General features: G+C 41.0%; 1 protein-coding gene across 2 annotated transcripts; it reads left to right on the plus strand.

The window, feature by feature from the left end:
* The first annotated feature begins 861 nt into the window (after positions 1-861).
* Positions 862-21,802, plus strand: vars2 (valyl-tRNA synthetase 2, mitochondrial). 2 transcript variants are annotated; one of them, XM_034705713.1, is made up of 30 exons: positions 862-1,097; positions 1,238-1,439; positions 1,519-1,600; positions 1,997-2,097; positions 4,623-4,744; positions 4,840-4,906; positions 5,102-5,199; positions 5,288-5,369; positions 6,648-6,767; positions 7,949-8,057; positions 8,158-8,246; positions 9,596-9,686; positions 9,787-9,914; positions 10,204-10,307; positions 11,853-11,934; positions 12,329-12,405; positions 13,219-13,306; positions 14,038-14,134; positions 14,380-14,450; positions 14,920-15,045; positions 15,129-15,233; positions 15,583-15,651; positions 15,808-15,886; positions 16,062-16,192; positions 17,126-17,278; positions 17,361-17,600; positions 18,437-18,548; positions 18,667-18,869; positions 21,074-21,190; positions 21,355-21,802. In XM_034705713.1, exons 2-30 carry the CDS (start codon positions 1,251-1,253, stop codon positions 21,430-21,432), a joined length of 3,210 nt encoding a protein of 1,069 aa, XP_034561604.1. In that variant the 5' UTR covers positions 862-1,097; positions 1,238-1,250; the 3' UTR covers positions 21,433-21,802. The 2 variants fall into 2 exon arrangements, with proteins under 2 accessions (XP_034561604.1, XP_034561603.1); XM_034705712.1 differs by having other exon boundaries at positions 864-1,097; positions 21,041-21,190.
* Positions 21,803-22,221: the final 419 nt, after the last annotated feature.

The raw sequence follows: 22,221 nt of genomic DNA on the forward strand, positions 1-22,221 counted from the left end.
TTTTATATCATTAAATTGTAAATGTTGTGACGTTAAACCGATTAAAGAAATCACATTCTAAAGCTAGCACCCAAAAGATCTTATATATTTGTATGTTAAAGAAACATATATTCTACAGTTTCTATATCAGAATTATAAAACACAATATGGCTTTTGTTATTATTAAATCTTTGTCTAAGAAACTCTGTATAGTGTTAAACATCATTTATCACCTTGACAGGAGTTTTCTTATCTTCATGTAAAATGAGGAAAGTGAGGTATACAGTTCTTTTAACACCTTTATTAGGATATTATGTATCTAGTTTTTTTCCTTTTAATGGAAGAGGAAATGTTTAGAGTTCAGTGCACTTCTTATAACTGTATTTGTTTAATTATTTTCCTTTATTGTTGAAACCATCTATATAAGTAAATGAACGTTTGAACAACATATCAATGGGCTGGGAGAAAAAGTCATAATTATGACTTTCTATCTCTTAGCTTAATACTGGCTTATCATTAAGGATTTTTATTTTTTAATCGAGGTCAAGTGTATGTATTTGTCTTTACTGGCAGAATGATCCTCCATTCAAAGCAACATGTCTTTCACCATGTTTACTTTTACTTAAGAAATGAATCCATTGAGAAGATTACCTTCTGAATCCATAAGTGAATTTTAATACCTTTGTCAATCCTGTCACAGTAATATAAATATTTAATTTTAACCCGTCTGTTATCCAACACCGCGGAGCTGTGTGGTGTACAATTGTGTTTCTAGGTCAGCCTCTGTAAGGTGTTCTAGTTTCCTTTTATCTTTGAATTTGAAAAATAGACAGGATGCGGTATCGTTTCACCTTGACAGCGGAAGTGTCCTGGGGAATCATTTTATAGACGGACTATGTGTTCTTCCGGTTGTCGGTAAAGGTTGCGTCCGTCCGGAAACAGCGTCTTCATGCTGATTATAAAATAACAAATGAGTACATGTGTATTTTAAAAAATATTACTACAGAGTACGAAAAGGAAGTATTTGCATTACATTAACATATTTTAATGATGAACTTTCCCGGGTTTTCAGTAAAGAAGTATCTCAGCTAGCCTAAAGGTCGTAGCTGGCATGTTCGGTAAGTGAACTCACCTGTATGAAGCATCACCTGTCATGGTGGATAAACTTAGTCCTCGTGCCGCTAAATCATCAGCAGGTGTCTCTTTATTAGCAGGGGGTTTTAACACGTGTCTCCCTGCATGTTTGTGGTGTTATTAGTGTGTCACTGATAATGTGGAGGGCAGGTCGGGTCCTGAGTGTGAGGCTTACAGAGAGAGGAGTTACCAGGCTCTGCACTGGGAACCCAGGGAAACCTTCCTCCTCATCCTCCTCCTCATCTCACTCCTCTCCTCGGCCCCAAGCAGAGAAAAAGAGGCGGAGGAGACAGAGGGATGAGGCCATCCTGACAGGGCAGCACAGTGTAAGTATGAATAAGCTTCAGGAAAGACTAACTGTTCTAAGTGAAATCAGAAAGAAATCATCTCATGTCTTTGTCCCAGACTGCTGAAAATAACTCAGGGAGTTGGAGTGAGAAGCAGAAGATAGAGTACAACGTTTTAACTCCTCCTGGGACCAAGAAAGGTGACTACAGCCCTGACACCTGAGGGGGGGGGGGGTCATCATGATACATCGACTCTGTGATTACTGATGAATTAGAAGACAATGATATAGCGATACAGCAGCATATCTGATTACCTGAAGAAAACAAAACGAGCCTCAGAGGTAACGATTATGTCTTGAGCGCCACTGTGGGGAGTCAAAGTCGTGATGCAGTGAGTTAAAGGGAGGGAAATCTGTTTGAAGCTGATTTATTTGTTAATGAAAGTATCTGTATTTGGCGTCAGTGGTATGATGATTGTATCCCACATGTCAGTGAAGATATGTTGCTTTATCAATATTGCCCCACTCCTGGTCCCTAGTTCTAGTTTCGGACTCTTCCAGGGCCAACCTGTCTACCTGTTGTTTGTCTCTCTGCAGACACCAGCGGGCCATTCCCATCAGCCTATAGTCCAGACTATGTGGAGTCCAGCTGGTATCAGTGGTGGGAGAGAGAAGGATTCTTCAGACCAGAGCAACATGTGAGGAAATCCCTCTTAAATATAGTCTAGAGTTATAGCCTTCAGAGAGAAAAACACTTTGACCTCTCCTCTTCTATTTATTTGGCTTCTTTCACGTATGTTTTTGGAGCTATACATTAGAATACCTGATCCCTCCTGCAGCTTTATCGTCACCTGGAGTCTATGTTCTTTAAAAAATAGACACCGTGAACACTATTCTGACACCTCATACAGTAATCAGTTAAGTGTCAACATTAACATTCAGTCAAACAACGGAATGACGTCAAACCATGAATAATTTAAATGTATCAAAACAAAGTGACTTAGTCTTTTAATCATAGCTGAAGTTGAACTGAACTTGAAGGAGTAAGCTCCTCACTCACCTGGATGTGGTTCATAATTCAGTTCTCCAATTACACAGAGATGGACACATCAGATCTGAGCTACACCTCTCCTCCTCTAAGCTGTTAGTAAAGTAAAAGAAAAGAGTCACATTGAGGTCTGTATCATCTTCTAACTGTGGACGTGCATCAGAGACGGGCACAGCCTGTACAGCTGCTGTTTGTCTCATAACACCAGCATGAAGAGGTGAGCCTCTGAGGCTGACAAGTCATTTTAGATTTCATGCACATTGTTGTTATCCTGTTATTAATGTTATGTATGAGGTTCTAATTAATATTATTATTTTCATGTGATATTTTTGGGCTTTTACACTTTTATTTATAGAGAAGAGGACAGTGGATAGGGTAGGAAACTGGGAGATAGTGGGTGAATGACATTTTTTTTTTTTTAATTTATTATTTATTATTTAAAAGGACCATGCATATTAATTAACACTTCTGTAAATATGCCAGTTAGCCAAAAGGCTAGTTTACATCCGTAGTTCCCTGCCAGATGTTAAAAAGGCTCCCTAAAAAGATCAAGATTAAACAAAGATAAAATAGGGTAAAGTAAGATCAGAATAAGAAGGTAGAGGAGAAACCAAAACACAAACAAACAAACAAACAAAAAAGAGAAGAAAAGAAAAGTACAAATAGCACCATACTATTAAAAATGACTAAAAGCTACATAAGGACATGATATGACAGTCTTTGAGAAAGTGTCCATGGACATAAAATACATGGAGCAAGACAATCATGCGGGAACGGGCATTCCTTAGAAAAGTAACTTAGTTTAATGGGTGGATGAGATGTGCTAAAGTCAAACGTACACTCTTTGATAGCCTGAACACACACCAAAGACACAGATTCCTCCTTTTAGTTACGGGACCTGCTGCTGCACTGACGCTGGATTGTCGAGGTCACTCAGACCCCTCAACTCAACTCTTTTTTATTCATATAGCACCTCTCATAAATTCAAGCATGCAGCCCAAAGTGCTTCAAAAAAGAACAGAGACAGAAAACAAAACAACAGATAAAATGATACAAGACTAAAACATGATAGAGGAATGTGATATTAAATACTTTAAAAACAAAAATGAAATAAAATAAATTAAAAGTAAGTCAATCAATTAAATAAAATTAAATAAATACCAGAAAAATAAAATAATAAAAAGGAAGAAGGTAGAATTAGATAGAATACAAATAAAAATAAATAATGATGTTAAAACAATGGTTATAAAAGTAATACAAGTACTAATGCAGTCCAGGGCTAAAAGGAAATTAATCAAAGTTAAAAGCCATATTAATCAGAATTAGAATCAGAAATACTTTATTGATCCCAGGGGGGGAAATTCACTCATTACAGTTGCTCCCATACACAATAAGTAAGAATATCAAATAATATTAATAGAAAAAAGTAATTAATAAGATATAAATACAAATACAATGAAAATAATGATAACTTAAGTATGCACAGAAGACAAAATAAGCTATGTAGAAAATAAATGCATGGTTGAAGTCCCCAAAGATCAGGAAGAGGGCACTCTGGTGGTCTGTGTGGAGTCTTTCTATGGCAGCTTGGAGAATGTTGGACGCCATAGAGTCTTAAGTTAACTTTTAAAAACACCCAGAGAGCTCGCTGTTTTGATGTCCAGGGGCAGAGAGTTCCACAGCTTTGGTGCATAAAAACAGAAAGCTCTCTGGCCGGCGCTTGTGAGAGATGAGGAACATTTAAAATGGAAGCATTTGAGGATCCTCAGCATTCGTGGTGGAACATAAAATGACAGGATATCAGTGAAGTATGGAGGAGCAAGGCTGTTAAGAGCTTTAATAACAATTAAAATGACTGAGGTAACCAGTGCAGTTTTAAAAAGAGGAGTAATGTGACATTAGGTCACAACGATCTAGAAGCTTAGTGCTGCAGAACAAGAAAAGAACAAATCACACGAGTATCATTGCTTTGATGTGAAACCATCATCAACCTAAAAAGATGTTTCCATGTTATTATAAACTCAGTGTAATAAGAGAGCAGTGACTGTTATGATGCTAATCTCTTAATGTGAACACTGACATGAGGTCAAACGTGTCACAGCAGCAGCATCATGTCGTGAAAAAGTTTCTTCTTGTTATGTGATGAGTTTGTCTCTTTGTTGCCTCGTCCATCAGGAGCATTTACCTCAGGCGGTGGACCGGACCTTCTCTCTGTGTATCCCTCCTCCGAACGTGACGGGGACGCTTCACCTCGGTCACGCTCTGACTGTGGCCGTGGAGGACGCTCTGGTTCGATGGTACCTGAACACAACAACACACTAAAGACAGCAGACTGAGTCAGACTGTGCGCTTGGGGAGCAGTCATTAACTGTATGTGTTTGTTCTCCTTCAGGAGGAGGATGCAGGGATACAGAGTCCTCTGGGTACCTGGATGTGACCATGCAGGTATCGCCACTCAGGTACGACAACTTTTTCTTCTCTACTAGAAGACCGGCTCTTGATTTCTCAGGTTTTAAACATCTCCATCTAAAGGTTAAGTTGTTGGGCACTTTTAAAGCAGGTCGAATCAAGAGGAAGGACACAGAATCCTCATACCATATACACTCTGTGAGACATGTTTGATAACCTGTGTGTGTGTGTGTGCGTGTGTGTAGAGTGTAGTGGAGAGGAAGCTGCTGAGGGAGCGAGGGAGGAGCAGAAAGGACTTCAGCAGAGAGGAGTTTCTGCAGGAGATGTGGAGATGGAAGAACGAGTGAGTGCTTCCTTCTCACGTCACTACTCCTTCTCTGTTTACCCAGTTCACACACTGACCCAGTGTGTAATGTGTGTGTGTGTTTCAGGAAAGGAGATGAGATCTACCAGCAGCTGAAGAAGCTGGGAGCATCTCTGGACTGGAGCAGGGCCTGTTTCACTCTGGATCCTGTAAGGCTCTGTAGAAATACCTGTTTAAAAACATTCTTCTCATGATGCTCCATCATAGAAATTCAAGTATTGTAAGATCAGTCTGTACACATAAGAAGAGTCAGAAGGGTTTCACATGTCTGCTGTTTGATTATATGAATTAGTTCAAATGCGAAGATAAAGTATGAAAAAGAAGAACCTGTGATTAAAACTGTAGAATGAGAACTTGGAGGCTGTAGGACCGTCACAGGTTTACATTACTCTGAGGTTTTATTTAGAACAACACTAATAAGCAGCTGACTGTGAAGCTTCTGTTCTGAAGGACACCTGAAGATCTACACAGGTTCACTCAACATAACCTGAAAACACTGACTCACAGTTTTTATCATCACTCAGCGTCAGTGTCGTTGGTATGTGAATGACAGAGATAGACATAGAATGGACCGGAGAGATAGAGTGGAATAGAGTTGAATCGAACACACATAATCAAATTGATTAAAAGGGAATGGAACACATTGGAATGGAATCACATAAGATAGAATTGAATGGAGTGGAGTTGAATAGAAGAAAAACATTGAAAGGAAGGGAATGGAACATACTAGCATAGCATTTAATAGCATAGAACTATATGGAATGTAACGGAATGGAATAGAAGGGAACTTAAAAGAACAGAATACATTTGTGGAAGTTTGTGTTGGGCATCACGTGAAAAGTCACTATAACCTGATTTTTTTTGATGGTGTTTATTTCAAACATGTGAAAGACACAAAAAGACACGAAAACAAACGTTAATAAAATGCAAAAAAATATATATATTTATATATGTATATAAATCAACCTAAATATCATTTCATAATTATCCTGTGTTTCATCTGCACAACCACAGAAAGTCATTTAGTAAACAATCTTTATCTTGATGTGTAGTATTAAAAGAATCCTGCTCACAATCATCGCTGCTCCTCAGTTCTGATTGAACAGGTGTGTTTTGTTATCCCTTCAGCAACATGCCGGGCTGTCGTTGTTGTTGTCCTGTTGTTATGAAGAAAGGCTGAACACTTTATATTTGGCTATGAGATCGATGGCACAGATCTAGATGTGTTCTTGTTAAAGTACCTTGTAGAAGTTTCAAACGTGCTTTGAATGAACAGTTATAAATCTGCCTGAATACTGTGAATCATAGTCAGTTAGCCTCCACAGCACAGTGCTGTGGGTGAATACAACCTTTTCTTTCTTCACACTGTGCTCTTGATGTGGAAGTGTACAGAAACGTGTGCTGTGTTGTTTTAAATGTGGTTTCAGAGTTTCAGCCGAGCTGTGACCGAAGCCTTCGTGCGTCTCTGTGACTCTGGGCTCATTTATCGATCTGAAGGTTTGGTGAACTGGAGCTGTTCTCTGGAGTCAGCCATCTCTGACATCGAGGTGAGACTGCACCTCAGTGTTCAACATTTGAATATGAATTTATTCTGTTTGATAGATGATGTGAATTAACAAAGTGCAGTAAACTGACAGGTTACACAGAGATGAAAACGCTTCACTGATTTTAAACTCCTGTTCTTCATTGGGTCTTTACCATAGACTGTATGAACGTAGTGTCCATCTGCTTCTGAAGCGCTGCTTTAAAGCCAGTCATCAGCGAGAACCATATTGGTGCTGAACTCAATCTAACTTCTATCAAGCTAGTGTGAGGTAAAGAGGCGGGCTTTGAGCCTCCTCGCCAACAGCTACAGTGTTCCTGCCTGTCAATCAAGTCAGCTGTGCCTCTTATAATGGAAAACTTGTGATCTTAATATCTTTGAAATTGCCGCATTATGAAAAAAAATCCCCCCCTGTACAGTGTGTGCCAATCAAGAAATGAGCTATCCAGACTACACTCGTTTTTTGTACCAGGCTGTAAACACGTTTATTACTGCTGTAAAGATCATCTTTTTTGTATTTTTGTGTATGTGGTTTCCAGTACTTCCAGAGCCAGCCTCAAGCAGACACTTGGGAAACTGCAGTTTTTAACACTACCGCATTGGCTTCAATTCTTGCGGACAGAAGTTGCCACTTGGTCTTGGTACACATTCAGAGAAATTAAATTTACATGCAGCGTCATAAAACTACCAGACACTACTGATATGAAGATACACCAAAAAATATACTATGACATATGAGACCTTAATTCAATATACCACTAAGAATGACTCATTTAGATCACTGTAACCCTAACAGTGAGTCAGCTCATGGGCTCTGTTTGGATATGCTCTGCATCTGGATTAATTTCATATCGGTATGTCAATGAGTCCAGAGTTTTCAGCACGATACCGCCCGAGTATGTTTATCTGTGACGGAATGGCAGTATCGAAAATGCAGTATCAGAGAACTTAAACAGTTAACATATGTTGCTGTGTAATAACTGCAGTAACTTGACCCGTGAGTGAAGGTATTTGTAGGAGAGATCTGAGGCCGGTTATAAATCCTGGCTCTGTTCTGTGGAGGTTTTCTCCTTAATTTTCTCCTCTCTTTTCACCTGTTGTTGTTTTTGGGATCATGTTGGTGTATGAATAAAAATTGTACAGTTGTATGAATGTGTGTGTGAACTGTGGTGTGTTTCCTTTCAGGTGGACTCTCAGGAGCTGAGTGGACACACTCTGCTGTCTGTTCCTGGTTATGAGAACAAAGTGGAGTTTGGGACGATGGTGACGTTTGCTTATCCTCTGGAGGGACAGGGTGAGTTTAGTCAGTCTGAGACATGCTAAATCTTCTGTCTGGGTCGATTTTTTTGTTTTTATATATTGTGAAATGATCACTGTTATCCTTTGTGTGATAGATGGAGAGGTTTGTGTGTCCACCACCCGTCCTGAGACAATGCTGGGTGACGTTGCTGTCGCTGTTCACCCCGACGACCCTCGATATCAGGTGAGTATGAGTGAATGATGGGTGTGTTGATGTTTAAGTGGACGTGTGGATCAGGGAGCGGGATATGACTTCATCAGTGGTGGAAGAAATATTGGAGTGAAATTACCACAGTGTGAAAAAACCCCAAATTTAAATCCTGCTCTAAATGTTTAAAACACACACTTGTAGTTTTTATTCAAACTTATTAGCAGAATATCATCTCATTGATGTATGTGAATTAATTCATGTTATTTTACATGACTTTATATACAGTCATCTGGTTTAGTCCAGAGTTTTTGACTCCTAAAATACAAATAGATACATATGTGAGGCAGTCAGCTGATTAAAAAGAGAGGAAACGAGAAGAAAGCAAACATCTGAATTATCAATCAATCAGACTTTATTTATAAAGCCTTTTAATACAATGACAAACAACTTAAAATAGAATACATTCAAAAGTATAAAAAAATAAATAAAAAGACCCCCCCAGCCCCGCCCCTAAACCCACCTCACAATCCTAAGGTTAAGTACACAATATATGCAAAAACAATAATAATATTAATAATAATACAGATAAATAAATGAAAAATAAAAAATAAGTTGCTGAATGAACTGAGGAAAAACTGGAGGTAAAATAAGATGTTAAAACTGAACACAGGAAATTAAGCTCACCAAAATAAAAATAAATTACTAAGATAATGAAACACTAAAATATGAAACCAGTAAAGAATAGAATAGAATATATCTTTCTCCTCATTGTACATTATACAACAAAATTGCTAGATTTCTATAGATGCTATACTTAAAAAAGTGACTACAATTTGATTAAGATAATAAATAAATAAAGTAAGGTAAAATAAAACTGTCATAAGAATAAAACTCAGTTAAAAGAAAGACTAAAAAGGTCATTCTTGAGTTTGCTTTTAAAAATGTTGATGCTTTGTGCAGCCCTCAGATCTTCAGGTAGGGTGTTCCACAGATGTGGGCCGTGATGATAAAAAGCTGCCTCACTGTGAGTCTTTGTTCTTACTTTTGGTACCATTAAAAGTCCACTACCCAATGATAAAAAAGAGACAACAAAATTAACCTCTAAGTGTGCAGTGTTCATCCACATCTGCACAGGGGGGGCGAGACAGAGACCATCACAGGCTGCAGGGCACAAGCTGTATGTTGTTGTTTTTCCATCTAACGTAGCATTTAGAGATGAACGAAATGAGCTGTGTTGATCTGTCCTCTCTGGCTGTATATCTAAAACATCTCAAACACAGCATCTTTTAACGATACCTGAAACCTGCTGAAGCTCGTCCGCCCGCTCGGTCAAGATGGGACCTCTTAGGTCAAGCTGATCTCTTTTACTCTTGCTGTTTCAGACTCTTCACGGGAAACAGCTCAGACACCCGTTCACTCACAGACTGCTGCCCGTCATCACTGACTCTATGGTGGACATGGAGCTGGGAACAGGTGACAGCAACACAAACTGTTCCAGCATATGCTCAGTGAGTGCCCCCTCCTGTCATGTGACCAGTCTGTGGGTGTGTTTGTATGTGTTTGTGTTGTTCAGGTGCAGTGAAAGTGACTCCTGCTCACGACCACACTGACTTCCTGCTGTCTCAGAGACACGCACTACCTCGCCTCACTGTGATCGCAGGAGATGGCACCATGACGCCCCCCTGTGGACACTGGCTGCAGGTACCCTGTGTTTAAACTTAGTGTGTAGTTGTGTTAAACTGTAGATAAGATATAAAATATACTTTATTTGATCCCCCATTGGGAGAAATTCTTTTGTTAATACAACAATGTACGAACATAGTTAAAAATACAATAACAATAATAATGGAAATGATAAAATAGAATAAAATAAAAATAAAATAAAATATGGCAAATATTACAGATATATACACACTATGTACACTTCTATCTGATGAATAGATAGTGAAGGTAGGTCTGATTTGAAGGGATCATTTGTGTCTGTTGAAAGGGAGTAAAGCGTTTTGATGCCAGACTGCAGGTTATTGACGCTCTGGTGGAGAAGAAGCTGTTCAGAGGAAAGAAGAGCCATGCCATGACTTTACCTTTCTGCAGGTACACACACCAACACACACCAACACTCACACACACTCATCTGACAGTCTGTTCGTGCCCTTCTGTCTTTGTCATAACATTTATGTATTTATTAGGGGTGCAACGATACACAAAATCCACGGTTTGGTTCGGTTCGATACGTTTCTGTCACGTTTCGATACGTTTTCGATATAGAAAAAGAGACATTTCCATGCCTTTTTTTTTAACTTGTAGTTTATTGAAATTACCAACATTTGTTTCAGCTCAAAAGCACCATTTTGAAATCCAATTAAATGTATCAGGGGCAGCTATACCTGACACATGTTCTGCTGTGCATGGGGGGGGAGGGGGGGGGGGGGGGGGGGGGGGGGGGGGGGGGGGGTTGAGTGTGTGTGTGTGTGTGTCTGTCTGTTTGTCTGTCTGTCTGCATGCGCATCTACCGTGCGCGATAGAGAGCAGAGGAGAATTGTGAACGCGCTACCATGTAGAGACAGAAATGGCATCCTGTCATGTAAATAAGATAAATAACATAAGGATATTTAGTCTTTTAAATAAAAGAACAGGGTATAGATCTGATCTATGAGAGAGGGAACCATGAATCAATTCTGCTTTGACTTCCAAGGGGGGGCGGGACCCGGCGGACACCCGTGCTTCCCTCTCGTGCGGGCGTGCACTCACAAACACATACATGAACATATGAACCCAGCAGACCATCGTATGGTGAAATATATATTCCCAGATGGAGAACAGTTAAAACAAACGTGACCAGCTTGGACTGAATGAATGTGGGAGGAGCGCTCAGTTCAGTGGACCTGCGCTCAACAATGCAGCCCGGAGAGGTCGAGCGCAGATCCTCTGAACTTTCAGCTCAGAGCGCCTCGTCAGAAGTTGATTAAATAAATCTAAAATTGCGTATAGTTCGGTTCATAGGGCGTACCGAACCGTTACCACTGTATCGAACGGCTCGATACAGATACACGTATTGTTGCACCCCTAGTATTTATACATTCATGTAATGAAACTTTGAGGGCCTATGTCCACTAACGGCACCTGTGTTCTCTTGTGTACAAAAACACCCTTGGCATCAGCTTGTGTTTGTTTCTGTGCCCACGGCGCTCTAACAGTTAATTTCACTTCACCTGTTCACTCTCAGTGGGTTCACACCATCAGTCAAAAATAGTTTAACTTTTGGATCACCCGCTGTGCTTGTCAACGTCATTTCTCTCTCTGACCTGTCCAATTAAAATCAGTAAGGGGCAGGACTCTTGATGTCACTACGCCTTTGTCCTTTTTGAACCCCCCCAAAGCATAAAAATGGCGTCCCAGTGTGTGATTTTATGTGGCATGACGGTATTGCAGCAGTGCGAGAGGCATGGGGTGTAAACACTCAGTGCAACTCTGCATCATGTGATAACCTAAATGTGTCAAATATTTGCAGAACTAGATGTACCATCAGTGTCCAGGATTGCTTTTTATTGCTTTTCTTTTCCTCCTGACATAAAAATAGAGTTTACATCGTAAAGTTTTCTTATTTTTAATTTACTTATTTTCGTGCCTGTTACACAGTCGCTCAGGAGACGTCATCGAACCTCTCCTGAAGAAGCAGTGGTTTGTCCGCTGTGATGAAATGGCTAGAAAAGCTGTACAGGTGAGCTGGAGGAGAATTTTTTAACTGGTTAAGAACAGACTGAGATTAATCCTGATGTTTCTATATGAATTATTTTAATGTGTGCTAGTGCTGTCAGAGGATGCGGTTATATTTAATGTGTGCTAGTGCTGTCAGAGGGTAGTGTTATATTTAATGTGTGCTAGTGCTGTCAGAGGGTGGTGTTATATTTAATGTGTGTCAGTGTTGCCAGTTAGAGGAGATTTTTCCTCAGACAACATCTCTTACTAATATACAGGAGAGAATAGAGGTAATATACAGCTTTGGCCACAGGGGGAACCAAATTCAGCCCAAACTAAAAGAGCCTTACAAGGGCCTCAAAGACTGAGGAGCTAGAATATTAAAGTAGTTCAGTGATTGTTTGTTTCTCTTTCAGGCTGTGGACGAGGGCCAGCTGGAAATCATTCCTCACCTCTACACAAAGACCTGGAAGAACTGGCTGTCCAACATCAAGTACGTTCCTGACCTTTGACTCCTGACCTTGACAGTCTTTTATGTGTTTGGAGCATTGATAGTATGTCAAAATGGATGACACATTTTCACCTTTTTCGTGCAAAATGAAGCCAAAACATTGCTCACACATCATGCTTGAGACATAACTTGGGGCCAGGGTCTGTGCAGTAGAGATCAGCTGGTTGAGCTGCGTCATTGAAATCTCACCACTTTCTCCAACCAAATTCACATTTACTTTCTTGCTAAAGTGTCGTCGCTCCCTCCCTCAGGTGGGTCCAGTTCACAGCAGAACAGGTTCTTGTGTGGGTTTGAAGCAGACACTCACAGTTATAGAAAGTTCAATGACTCTTGTGTTAGTGTGTGTTACATTTCCTCTCACCAATCCTCCTCTACTCTGATAATCCGGTGCACACAACTAATTCAAATTAAACTAGTCATTAGAACAATGTGACATAAATTTGCATGATAATAACCAACTATAATGACACAAACCATGTCTGACAAACATTTATTTGACCTTTTTTTTATTTTGTAGATTGACCCATGTCCTATCTGTTAACGTGGAGGAGGCGGGGTTTATGACCTATATTGCAGACAGTCAGCAGGGGGACCTCTAAACGTTTTTGGCTTCGCTTTCAGGGAGCTGTCGTGTCATCCATCCTTTTTATAGTACAATGTGTGGCTCGAACAGTGGTGTGAGGATGAACAATGCTTGTGTGTGCTATCAGTGTGACATGTGAGTGAGATGACAGCAGTGTGACGATGAAAGAGCTCCTGTTTGATTCGAACAATGTTTGTCTGTTACCCGAACAGTGATTGGTGCGTTTCCAGGCAACTGTGGTGGGGTCATCAGATACCGGCTTACCAAGTGCAGCTTCCTGATTCTACAGACAGACAACAGGTCAGACCTGTGGATAAATTCAACTGTTATAATAATGTTACTACTGTAATCTCAATTTACTTGGGGGTCAGGATTTTAGTATGAGAGTCGTCCTAGTGGTATTGACCAATCAGGTGTCGGCAGGCTTTTATTGTCTGCAGGAAAAACAGTCTGTATTGAGAGCACAAGCAGGAGGAATACAATCCAGCCTAAAGACATCTCGGCTCCCATAGTTGATAATCTAAAGGGTTTATTTCTCTCTATGAACAGATATCTGCATGAAGAGGAGCTTACAATCTGTTCTAGATCAAACATTTACAATGTGACACACATCTGCTTGATGCTGTGTCACTAAAGACAGCCTCATATAACCAGGCTTCATAAATTCAACTGAAAACTCTTCAGACGCAACACATTTTATTATTTAACCCTTGATCTTCATTGATTTAAAAAAAATATATACTCAATTTAAGCTTGGTTTTAAAAATGGACAACAGAAGATAAGAGGGAGCGGAAATGTTAGGTAAGAAAGTAAATACTGGGGTTCATATATGAAGGTTCAAAAATGTAGTTCCATAAGAGGAAACTACATTTGAAAACTGTGTTAATGGCTTTAAAACTAGATGGGTGTTCTAACTTTTTAATCCAGTCAGTCCTGAACAGTAGAAAATGAATGATTGGCTGGATTAGAGGATTAAGTGGTGGATGTATTCCACATATTGTGTTTAATTTAAGTGTGTTGTGTGTTTCAGGAAGAGCAGTGGGTTTGGGGACGCAGTGAGGATGAAGCCCGTCACAGAGCTGCTGTTAAATATGGAGTGAAACCAGAAGACATCACTTTGACTCAGGGTGAGGCACCATACTGTGTGATCATAAACAGCTAATTGTGAAAAAGATAACTAGCAGCCAATTTATAGTCTGAATAAATGGGAGCTAGCTGTCCACCTGTAGTTTACTTTTAATTCCCCTTTCAGATATGTTCTGATAGTGTGCTTAGGTAGCATTTCATATGGCCTAGTTTTTTGCTCTTATGTATTTAATATAGATCTTGTTTATTAATGACTGTATATCTATGTGCTCCCTCTGTGTTTCAGACCCGGACGTCTTGGACACATGGTTCTCCTCCGGGTTGTTTCCCTTCGCAATGCTTGGCTGGCCTGACCAGGTACTCCTCTGTCAATTGTGCATCTAAAACACTCACAGTTCACTGTATGAGTTATGTCAATGCATGGATTGATGTTATATCCACTGAAACAGTCCTTCTGTGCTGCTGAGACAATCAGGGACACGCCTACAGTATCAGACAAGAGTGTATTGATAACTAACATTTGTTTGCTAAACATAAAAGAAAAATTAGGCAGGAGGACTGCATCGGGTAGAAAATGACAATGACACTTGTGCTGCATGCCAAGACGCTTTGCACCAGGTGTATGATAGGGTCCATAAACATCACTGTGTATTTTAAATGATAATTATAACTTTATACAAACAGTACTTTTCTGAACAAGGTTACAAAGTGCTTCACAAAAAGAAGTGATGAAATATAAAAAGGAAAGCAAATCAAAAGCAACACAAAAGAGACAAATAAATAAACCCAGCAGCTAATTTAAGAACTCACCCCTCCTTTCCCATAGACCCCTGACCTCCAGCACTTCTACCCCAACTCCATCCTGGAGACAGGAAGTGACCTCATCTTCTTCTGGGTGGCGAGGATGGTGATGCTTGGCACGGAGCTGACCGGAGAGCTGCCCTTCAGACAGGTACACACGAAACACAGAGATTATTCAAACAGTACTGCTGAGTCATGGTTACAGACTTACCTCCTGCTCCCATGATGCCTCAGGTTCTCCTTCACGCTATGGTGAGAGACAAACACGGCAGGAAGATGAGCAAATCTCTGGGAAACGTCATCGACCCGTTAGACGTCATTCATGGGGTCTCTCTGGAGGTAGGGAGTGCGAGTGTCTGAATCAACACTCAGACATCTCTCCCCTCCATGCGTCTTTTTCTTCCTCTCTTTATTTCTTTTCTTTCACTGTACTTCGTCTTCTTCCTTTCTTTGATATATTTTTCTTCTTTTCTATATTTTGCTTCTACCTTCTCTTTTCCTTCAGTTTTCCTCTACTTTGTTTCTTTTTTCTGCTGCTCACTCTTTCCCCTCCTCCCTCCATGTTTTTGTCTTTTATTTCTGGTTTCCTTAATCTTATTATTTTTTTTACTTTTTCTTCACCTTCATCTGTGATTTCTTCTTCACCTCATTGTAATTCATCTCTCCTATCTTCCTCATCCTCCTTCAGAGACTCCAGGAGAAGGTAAACGAGGGAAACCTGGACCCCAGGGAGCAGCTGGTTGCGATTGAAGCACAGGTGAGCCCCTCTCTCTCTTCCTCCTGTTTGTGTGTGTCTCTCTCTCTCTCTCTCTCTCTCTCTCTCTCTCTCTCTCTCTCTCTCTCTCTTCTTCTCTCACTCTTGCTGTCAGTCTGAGCATGCTCACTGCGTCCCTCCTCTCTCTGCCTCCCACAGAGGAAAGACTTCCCCGGGGGGATCCCTCAGTGTGGGACAGATGCTCTGAGGTTTGCTCTGTGCTCTCACAGGATGCAGGGTGAGTAAACTTCCTCTCTGCTTGCTGAGAGTGTGTGATGCAGGATTGACTCTTTAAGATAAGATAAAAAGGCTGAGTTTTAAGACAGAGCAGCAGTGACTTCGATGAAACTCAAAACAGTTTCTGTCCCCTCAGTTTGTGTGTCTGACTCTTTGATCTTCCTCCTCGTCCTCAGGTGACGCCATCAGCCTGTCGGTCTCTCAGGTTCTGAGCTGTAGACATTTCTGTAATAAAATGTGGCAGACGCTCAGGTTCACTCTGGGAGTTCTGGAGAACAACGCAGCACTGGTGGGAACACTGGAGGAGGTACAACACCCGAACGAGCTGGCTGCATGGTTTTGCTGTTTCTATGAACTGATTGTAGAAAAAATATTTTGAAACAGCTCCCTTCACTCAGGGCTGGGTGTTCAGAGTGAAGAGCAGTTAAGTGACAAATAAGGTGCAAATACTGCAGGGGGCAGTGCAAATAATCAGATATATGATTACATATATGAAAACAAAGAAGAAGTGATAGCTGATTGAATACGTCCTGATTTATTTATTCAAACTGGTCTCTGGGTTTGCATCTCTCAGTTGTAGAGGGAAGTTGTTAGCTTTACAGCTGAGTTTAAAAGAACTCCTTGTTTTGGTTTTGTGTTTAGTAAACCTGCTGCAGAAGATCTTCAGAGTTTGTGAGGAGTTATTAAAGTCACTTACTACTGTAGGTCAGTCCCAAACTATAAAGAGACTGTGAGCACAGAAACACTTCAACATTCATCCTGAGATGCTACTTGAGAGTAAGGTAAGGCTGAGCTGATCTGTACCCTTTTCTTTGTTTTGTTTTTGCTTTGAGGCTGAAAACAGAACGAAAAAATCACAACCAGATGATTTAAGTAGAGAGCGCAGACTTTAGAAACTTTGATAAATACAAGATACCTTATTCAACTTACTCTGAGATACTCACAGTGTAAGACCAGGAACAAGAAGAAACAACAGGAGTTAAATGGTCTGCTTGTGTGGAGTTATGAAGTGAGTTAGTGAACTAGCACAAAGAGGATCAATGTATGAACAGGAATCCTTTCAATGAGAACAGAATCATAAAACAGAAGACCAAACCACAATGAGACGATGATGAAGTACCACTGAAGCTCGGATTCAACCTGAGCACTCATAAAGCATGTTGTTGTTTTTGCAGTGTAGCTTTGGAACTTGATAAATATTTCTCTAGCTCTCACAGTTTCTCCTCCTTCTTTTGTCCAGACGTCTCCTGTGAGCAGTGTGGACCGCTGGATCTGCTCCCGACTCTACAGCACTGTGCTGCAGGTGGAGCAGGCCTTTGAATCCTACGAGCTGCACGCTGTGACGTCTGCTCTGCACTCCTTCTGGCTGCACAGCCTGTGTGACGTCTACATGGTGAGGACGAGGAGCAGACTGTCCCAGAGCATCATGGGAACATTGTGCTGTCATTAACACTCCTGTGCTCTCTGTCCCTCAGGAGTGTGTGAAGCCTTTGCTGGCTCAGCGGGGTGGAGGGAATATGTGTGAGGACGAGGTGAAGGCGAGGCGTGCAGCCGTCAGCATCCTGTATCACTGCGTGTCCTCATCTCTTGCCCTGCTGTCTCCCTTCATGCCTTTCATCACTGAGGAGCTGTGGCAGAGGCTGCAGCCATTCAGAGGCGGAGCTGCAGCTCAGAGCAGCCTGAGTCTGCAGCCGTACCCTCGCGCAGACCGACTGGTACGACCACACCTTGTTAGCACCGACACCACACCTCCAAACAGACACAACGCGCAGTATTTTTACAATCTATCATAAGATACTCTACTGCTAAAAACCTCACAAAGTCAAAAAGTGGAGCAGGTTTTCCCCTGATAGAAGCTGTGCATGCAGAGGTTCAGTTTGTTCAGATATTAAAATATCTGCTGCTCTTTCACTGACGTAAAGGTGAGCAGAGTTTAACTTATGTAGTTAGCTTATTAGATCCTGTATCCTCGTTACAGTTTAAGTGTTTGTTAAGTTTTCTGTTGATTTAAATATATTCATACTCACAGATGTTTAATCTGTTTGAACATGTTTGCACAGTGATGGCTTTGCCTTTGATTGATTGAATTCATAATTCAGTATCATGTCAGAAGATGCGTCCACATGCTGGACATTAAGGTATCTTATCCAGCAAGTCAGTTTCAATCAATAAATCCTTTTTGATCTGTTTGGTGCTGAATCAACCTGACAGTCACCCTTCCTTAACGTTTGAGTAAAAGCTCTGTGGAACAAAGGCTGGAAACCTCTCCTCTAAACGACCCTGATATGAGGTCAGACTGGATTCCACTCCCAGGTTATTTAATAAATACAACGCAGGGCAACAATAATGTATTCAAATATTAAAAAGCAGGAAGTTCTGTGATAAATGAGAGTATGTAAGTAGCATGTTTTTACTCCCTTGGTTTCCTCCTTTGTGAAAAAGCCTGCTTGTTTTCACTCCTAAAAGACGTGGCGTTATCTTTGGCAGAGTTGTCCTCTTCCCTGTGTTTTAGCTGACGCGTGTTTGCTCTCTGACCTCTGCCTCCTGTCAGGCTCACTGGTGTTTCCCTGAAGAGGAAAGAGACTTCATGCTGGTGCAGGACGTGATCAGAGAGGTCCGCTCACTGCGGGCTCAGTGTGGACTGACCAAAGAGAAACCTGACAGTGAGTCATAGAGCTGTGTGAAATGTTTGCAGTGTCTGTCTCCATTCAGAAATAAATACATGAATTCATGATTAAATGCATGATGAGGTAACCTGTGTGTGTCCATGCTGTGTCTCAGTGTGGGCAGTGTGTTCACAAAGCCAGGCCCGAGTCCTCCTCCACTTTGAATCAGCTGTTCAGACTTTGAGTCGGATCTCCAGCCTCCATATTTACTGTCCTGATAATACAGACGGCTGCTCTTCTGGCAGCTCCATCCCACCACCTGAAGGCAGCCTGGTCAGTGTGGTGGACCACACCTGTCAGCTACACCTCCATGTACAGGTGAGGATCAGTTTGATGCAGCTGCAACCCTAAAATACTTCTCTCCATCCCCTTTTTAAACATGCAGTCCTAAAGACAGATGGGAGGTCTCAGGATGGGACATAAAAAATAGGCTGCAGTATTCTCTGTGGAATGTGTAGGCTGTCTTCCTACCAACACTGGGTGTGATTAGACATTTGAACGCCATGACCCCGCCCACCGACTTTTACCTGATGATTAAAAGAGATTTTCGGGAGTTTGATACATGTGTGAAATCATCTATAAAGAGCTGTGTTACAAGCTGCAAATATTCTAGTCGGGCATAGAATTTTAGCTTAGGTGTGCAGGGATGTTATATTGACCCATCAAGTTAACTCATTCATCACTGATCTGACCTTTACTAGATTAACCCTTCACCTTAGATCTACAAAGTTAAGATCAGATATTTGCACCCTGAGATCATCCTCTTTATGTATAGTTGTCAGTTTGAGCTACAAACACTCGTGTTACTGCATCTTAAAGAGCTTCTGCCGCTCAGTCAAACAAACACATTCAGTGAAAGTCTTCAAACATGTGGTCAGACAGGTGTGATGTTCCCAGCATGAGACATAAACATCTCTCACTCAGAGCTGATCATTTAACCGACAGGTCACAGGTTGTATAGAAGGAGATGTGTTTGTGAGTGCATGATGTGTTCAAATGCTTCTTTACTGCCAGTGTTTAAATCTAGCATGTTGTGTAATGAAGTGGATGGAGCCACTGTGACTTTAGCTTTTGTCCCGTTGAGTTGAAACCTCAGGTTTAGATGTATGACGGTCAACCAAGTGGCAATCTATGGTCTCAAAAATTGAAGCCCATGCGGAAGAGTTATAAATTGCAGTTCATGGAGCGTCCGCTTGAGGCTGGCTGCAGAAACACCGGAAACCACATACACACTCATTCAGACAATCTTTGCAGCAGAAATAAACATGTTTACAGCCTGGTTAAAAAAACAGCTTAGGTCTGAAGAGCTAGTTTCTCTATCAGCACACACTGTACGAGGATGAATTTTTTTATAACATGGCAGTGCAGAAGATATTAAGATTACTATTTTTGCCCAAATAAGGACATGGCTGACTTGACTGACAGGCAGGAACACTGTAGCTGTTAGCAAAGAGGCCCAAAGCCCGCCTCTTTACCTCACACTAGCTCAACAGAAGTTATGTTGCGTTCAGCGTTACCAATATGGCACCCGCCGATGATTGGCTTCAAAACAGTGCTTTAGAAACAGATGGGTCGTGTCACGGATACTTCATCCATTATTTATACAGTCTATGGCTGCAACAGTATTTAGAGCTAGAAGTTACTGTGTATTACAAAGATAGACTAAAGCTCAGGTGTAATCCTGTTTATCCGTCTATTTGAGGTCCTCCTTCATTCATTCCTTTTAACCTCCTTCACACTGAGGAGCACAGGAACTAACAATCTTTAGTCCCAGGAACTTTTTACTGTCAGATCTGAACTCTTCACTCAGAACAAACTACATAAAGAGCTGAAACTTATTGAACTGTTGGTTTAAGGTGTTACTCGACACAGAGGAAGACACTTCAGACTGTAGATGTTCTGCCTGATATATTTGATTGAGGTCCATTCAGATTTATACCTGCTGTTTGAATTATTCCATGTATTTCAATGTACCACAGTCATGTATCTTGTACTCTGTTTGTTGTATGGCTGCTCATAGTGAGAAACTGTGCTGCTGTCAGTCTCAGTCAGAAAAATACTGAAAAGGAGATTTCAAATCCATGAGTTTTTTCCCCCTGGTTAAATAAGGGTTAATGAAAACAAAAGAGTGGAGCCAGAGAGGAGCAAGGAGTTAGTTTATCAAAGCTGAACAGTCTGTAATCAAAGCTGATTCATTATTCATTATTTATTATACAGGGACCTTAAGTCAGACGGTAAAAAGGTTAACAGTCCAGATATGGTGAGCACAGATGCAGATAGCTGCTAATCAGTGCTAAGTAAAGTCTTGAAGTAACCTTTACTTTAGCGTGTACTCTTAAAATAACTGTACCATGATTATGAGACACTGAATGTGACATTTGAATGGAAGTGTTGCCTCATTTCCCAGATCAGTATGTTTATGTGTTTCCTGTTGTGGGTTTTATGGCAGTGATTTCTAACTCTCTGTATTTCCTGATGATGTCTCTCAGAGTGGAGTAAACTTTAACAAACAGATGCTGCAGCTTTCTCAGCGCAGAGACAAACTGGTCCTGAAGCTGGAGGAGACCCTGAACAGAGTCCGGTCTCCAGACTACCAGACCAAAGTCCCTGCTCACGTCAGACAGCAGACAGAGAGCAAGGTGAGTGTCATGCGTGGGGTTATTTGAAGTTGTTAAAATGTTGTATTAGATCTGTTTTCACCATGCTTCTTTGAGGGAAAACAGATCATACCTTTCTGGATTTTGTGCCACACTTGCACGTTTTGTGTAGATGTTTGTGCTTTAACCCTTTGTGCTGTGTTCAGGTGTCGGCCCTGCAGCAGGAGATGAAGACTCTAGAGGAGCAGCTGAGAGCCTTGCAGGAGACTGAGAGAGCTAAATGACTGCGGACAGACGTTACAGACTGTGTGAGGACTTTATGGACGTCACTGTCTCTGCACTGCTTCAGTGACAGAGAGGATGTTTAATATATATGTGGACTACAGTGCTGTCAGACTGTCATATTGCAGCACTTACCTGCAGGTGAGGCTGTTGAGGTCTGCAGGTATCCATGGAAACGGACTTCAGAGGGCATGATGGGAGTTTTGTTGTTGAATGGAAAGTATCTACACGGCTGTTATCTTTGTTTACAGCCCTTCATGTCTGTTTTTATTGGAATGGTTTTTTTTTTATCTTTAACTCTAAAGAAAGCAGAATGATTTTTATTGAATCAGTGTGAATAAAGTGTAAACACAGCCTGTGTATGAGGAAACATTCAGCTCATTGTGCTTCTGTCAAGTGGACATTAATGTGTGAACACAAACAGCAAACAGGAAACCAAAACAATGATAGTTAATGTGAGGTGATGAAAAACACTCCAGTCCAACATATTCAAATAACTTCTGTTCAGTAAGATGGACAGACTTCTAATCACTCTACAGGGACGCTACATGTAAAAGAGAGGGAGAGTACAACATGCAAATATACAAATATAGAATAAATAAAACGGCTAACATCTACAACACACCAACCCGTCAGTCATTGAGACTGTGCCCCTAATTATTCTTAGTTATGCTTAACTCTTAGCCTTAATCAAAAGAAAAGCATTACCCCAAAAAAATCTTTCAATGAAGGGGTAATCAGTGAACATGGGGCTCTATGGGGATTGACCAAGCAGCAACCTCCGGTCTAAA

The sequence above is a fragment of the Notolabrus celidotus genome, chromosome 16, assembly GCF_009762535.1.
Source record: "Notolabrus celidotus isolate fNotCel1 chromosome 16, fNotCel1.pri, whole genome shotgun sequence".
NCBI classification, from domain to species: Eukaryota; Metazoa; Chordata; class Actinopteri; order Labriformes; family Labridae; genus Notolabrus; species Notolabrus celidotus.

Coding starts and splice junctions, on each gene's coding strand:
- vars2 (XM_034705712.1), top strand. CDS start 1,251: ATGTGGAGGGCAGGTCGGGTCCTGAGTGTGAGGCTTACAGAGAGAGGA. Junction 4,745..4,839: donor GAGGACGCTCTGGTTCGATG/GTACCTGAACAC, acceptor GTTCTCCTTCAG/GAGGAGGATGCAGGGATACA. Junction 15,234..15,582: donor TTCATGGGGTCTCTCTGGAG/GTAGGGAGTGCG, acceptor ATCCTCCTTCAG/AGACTCCAGGAGAAGGTAAA.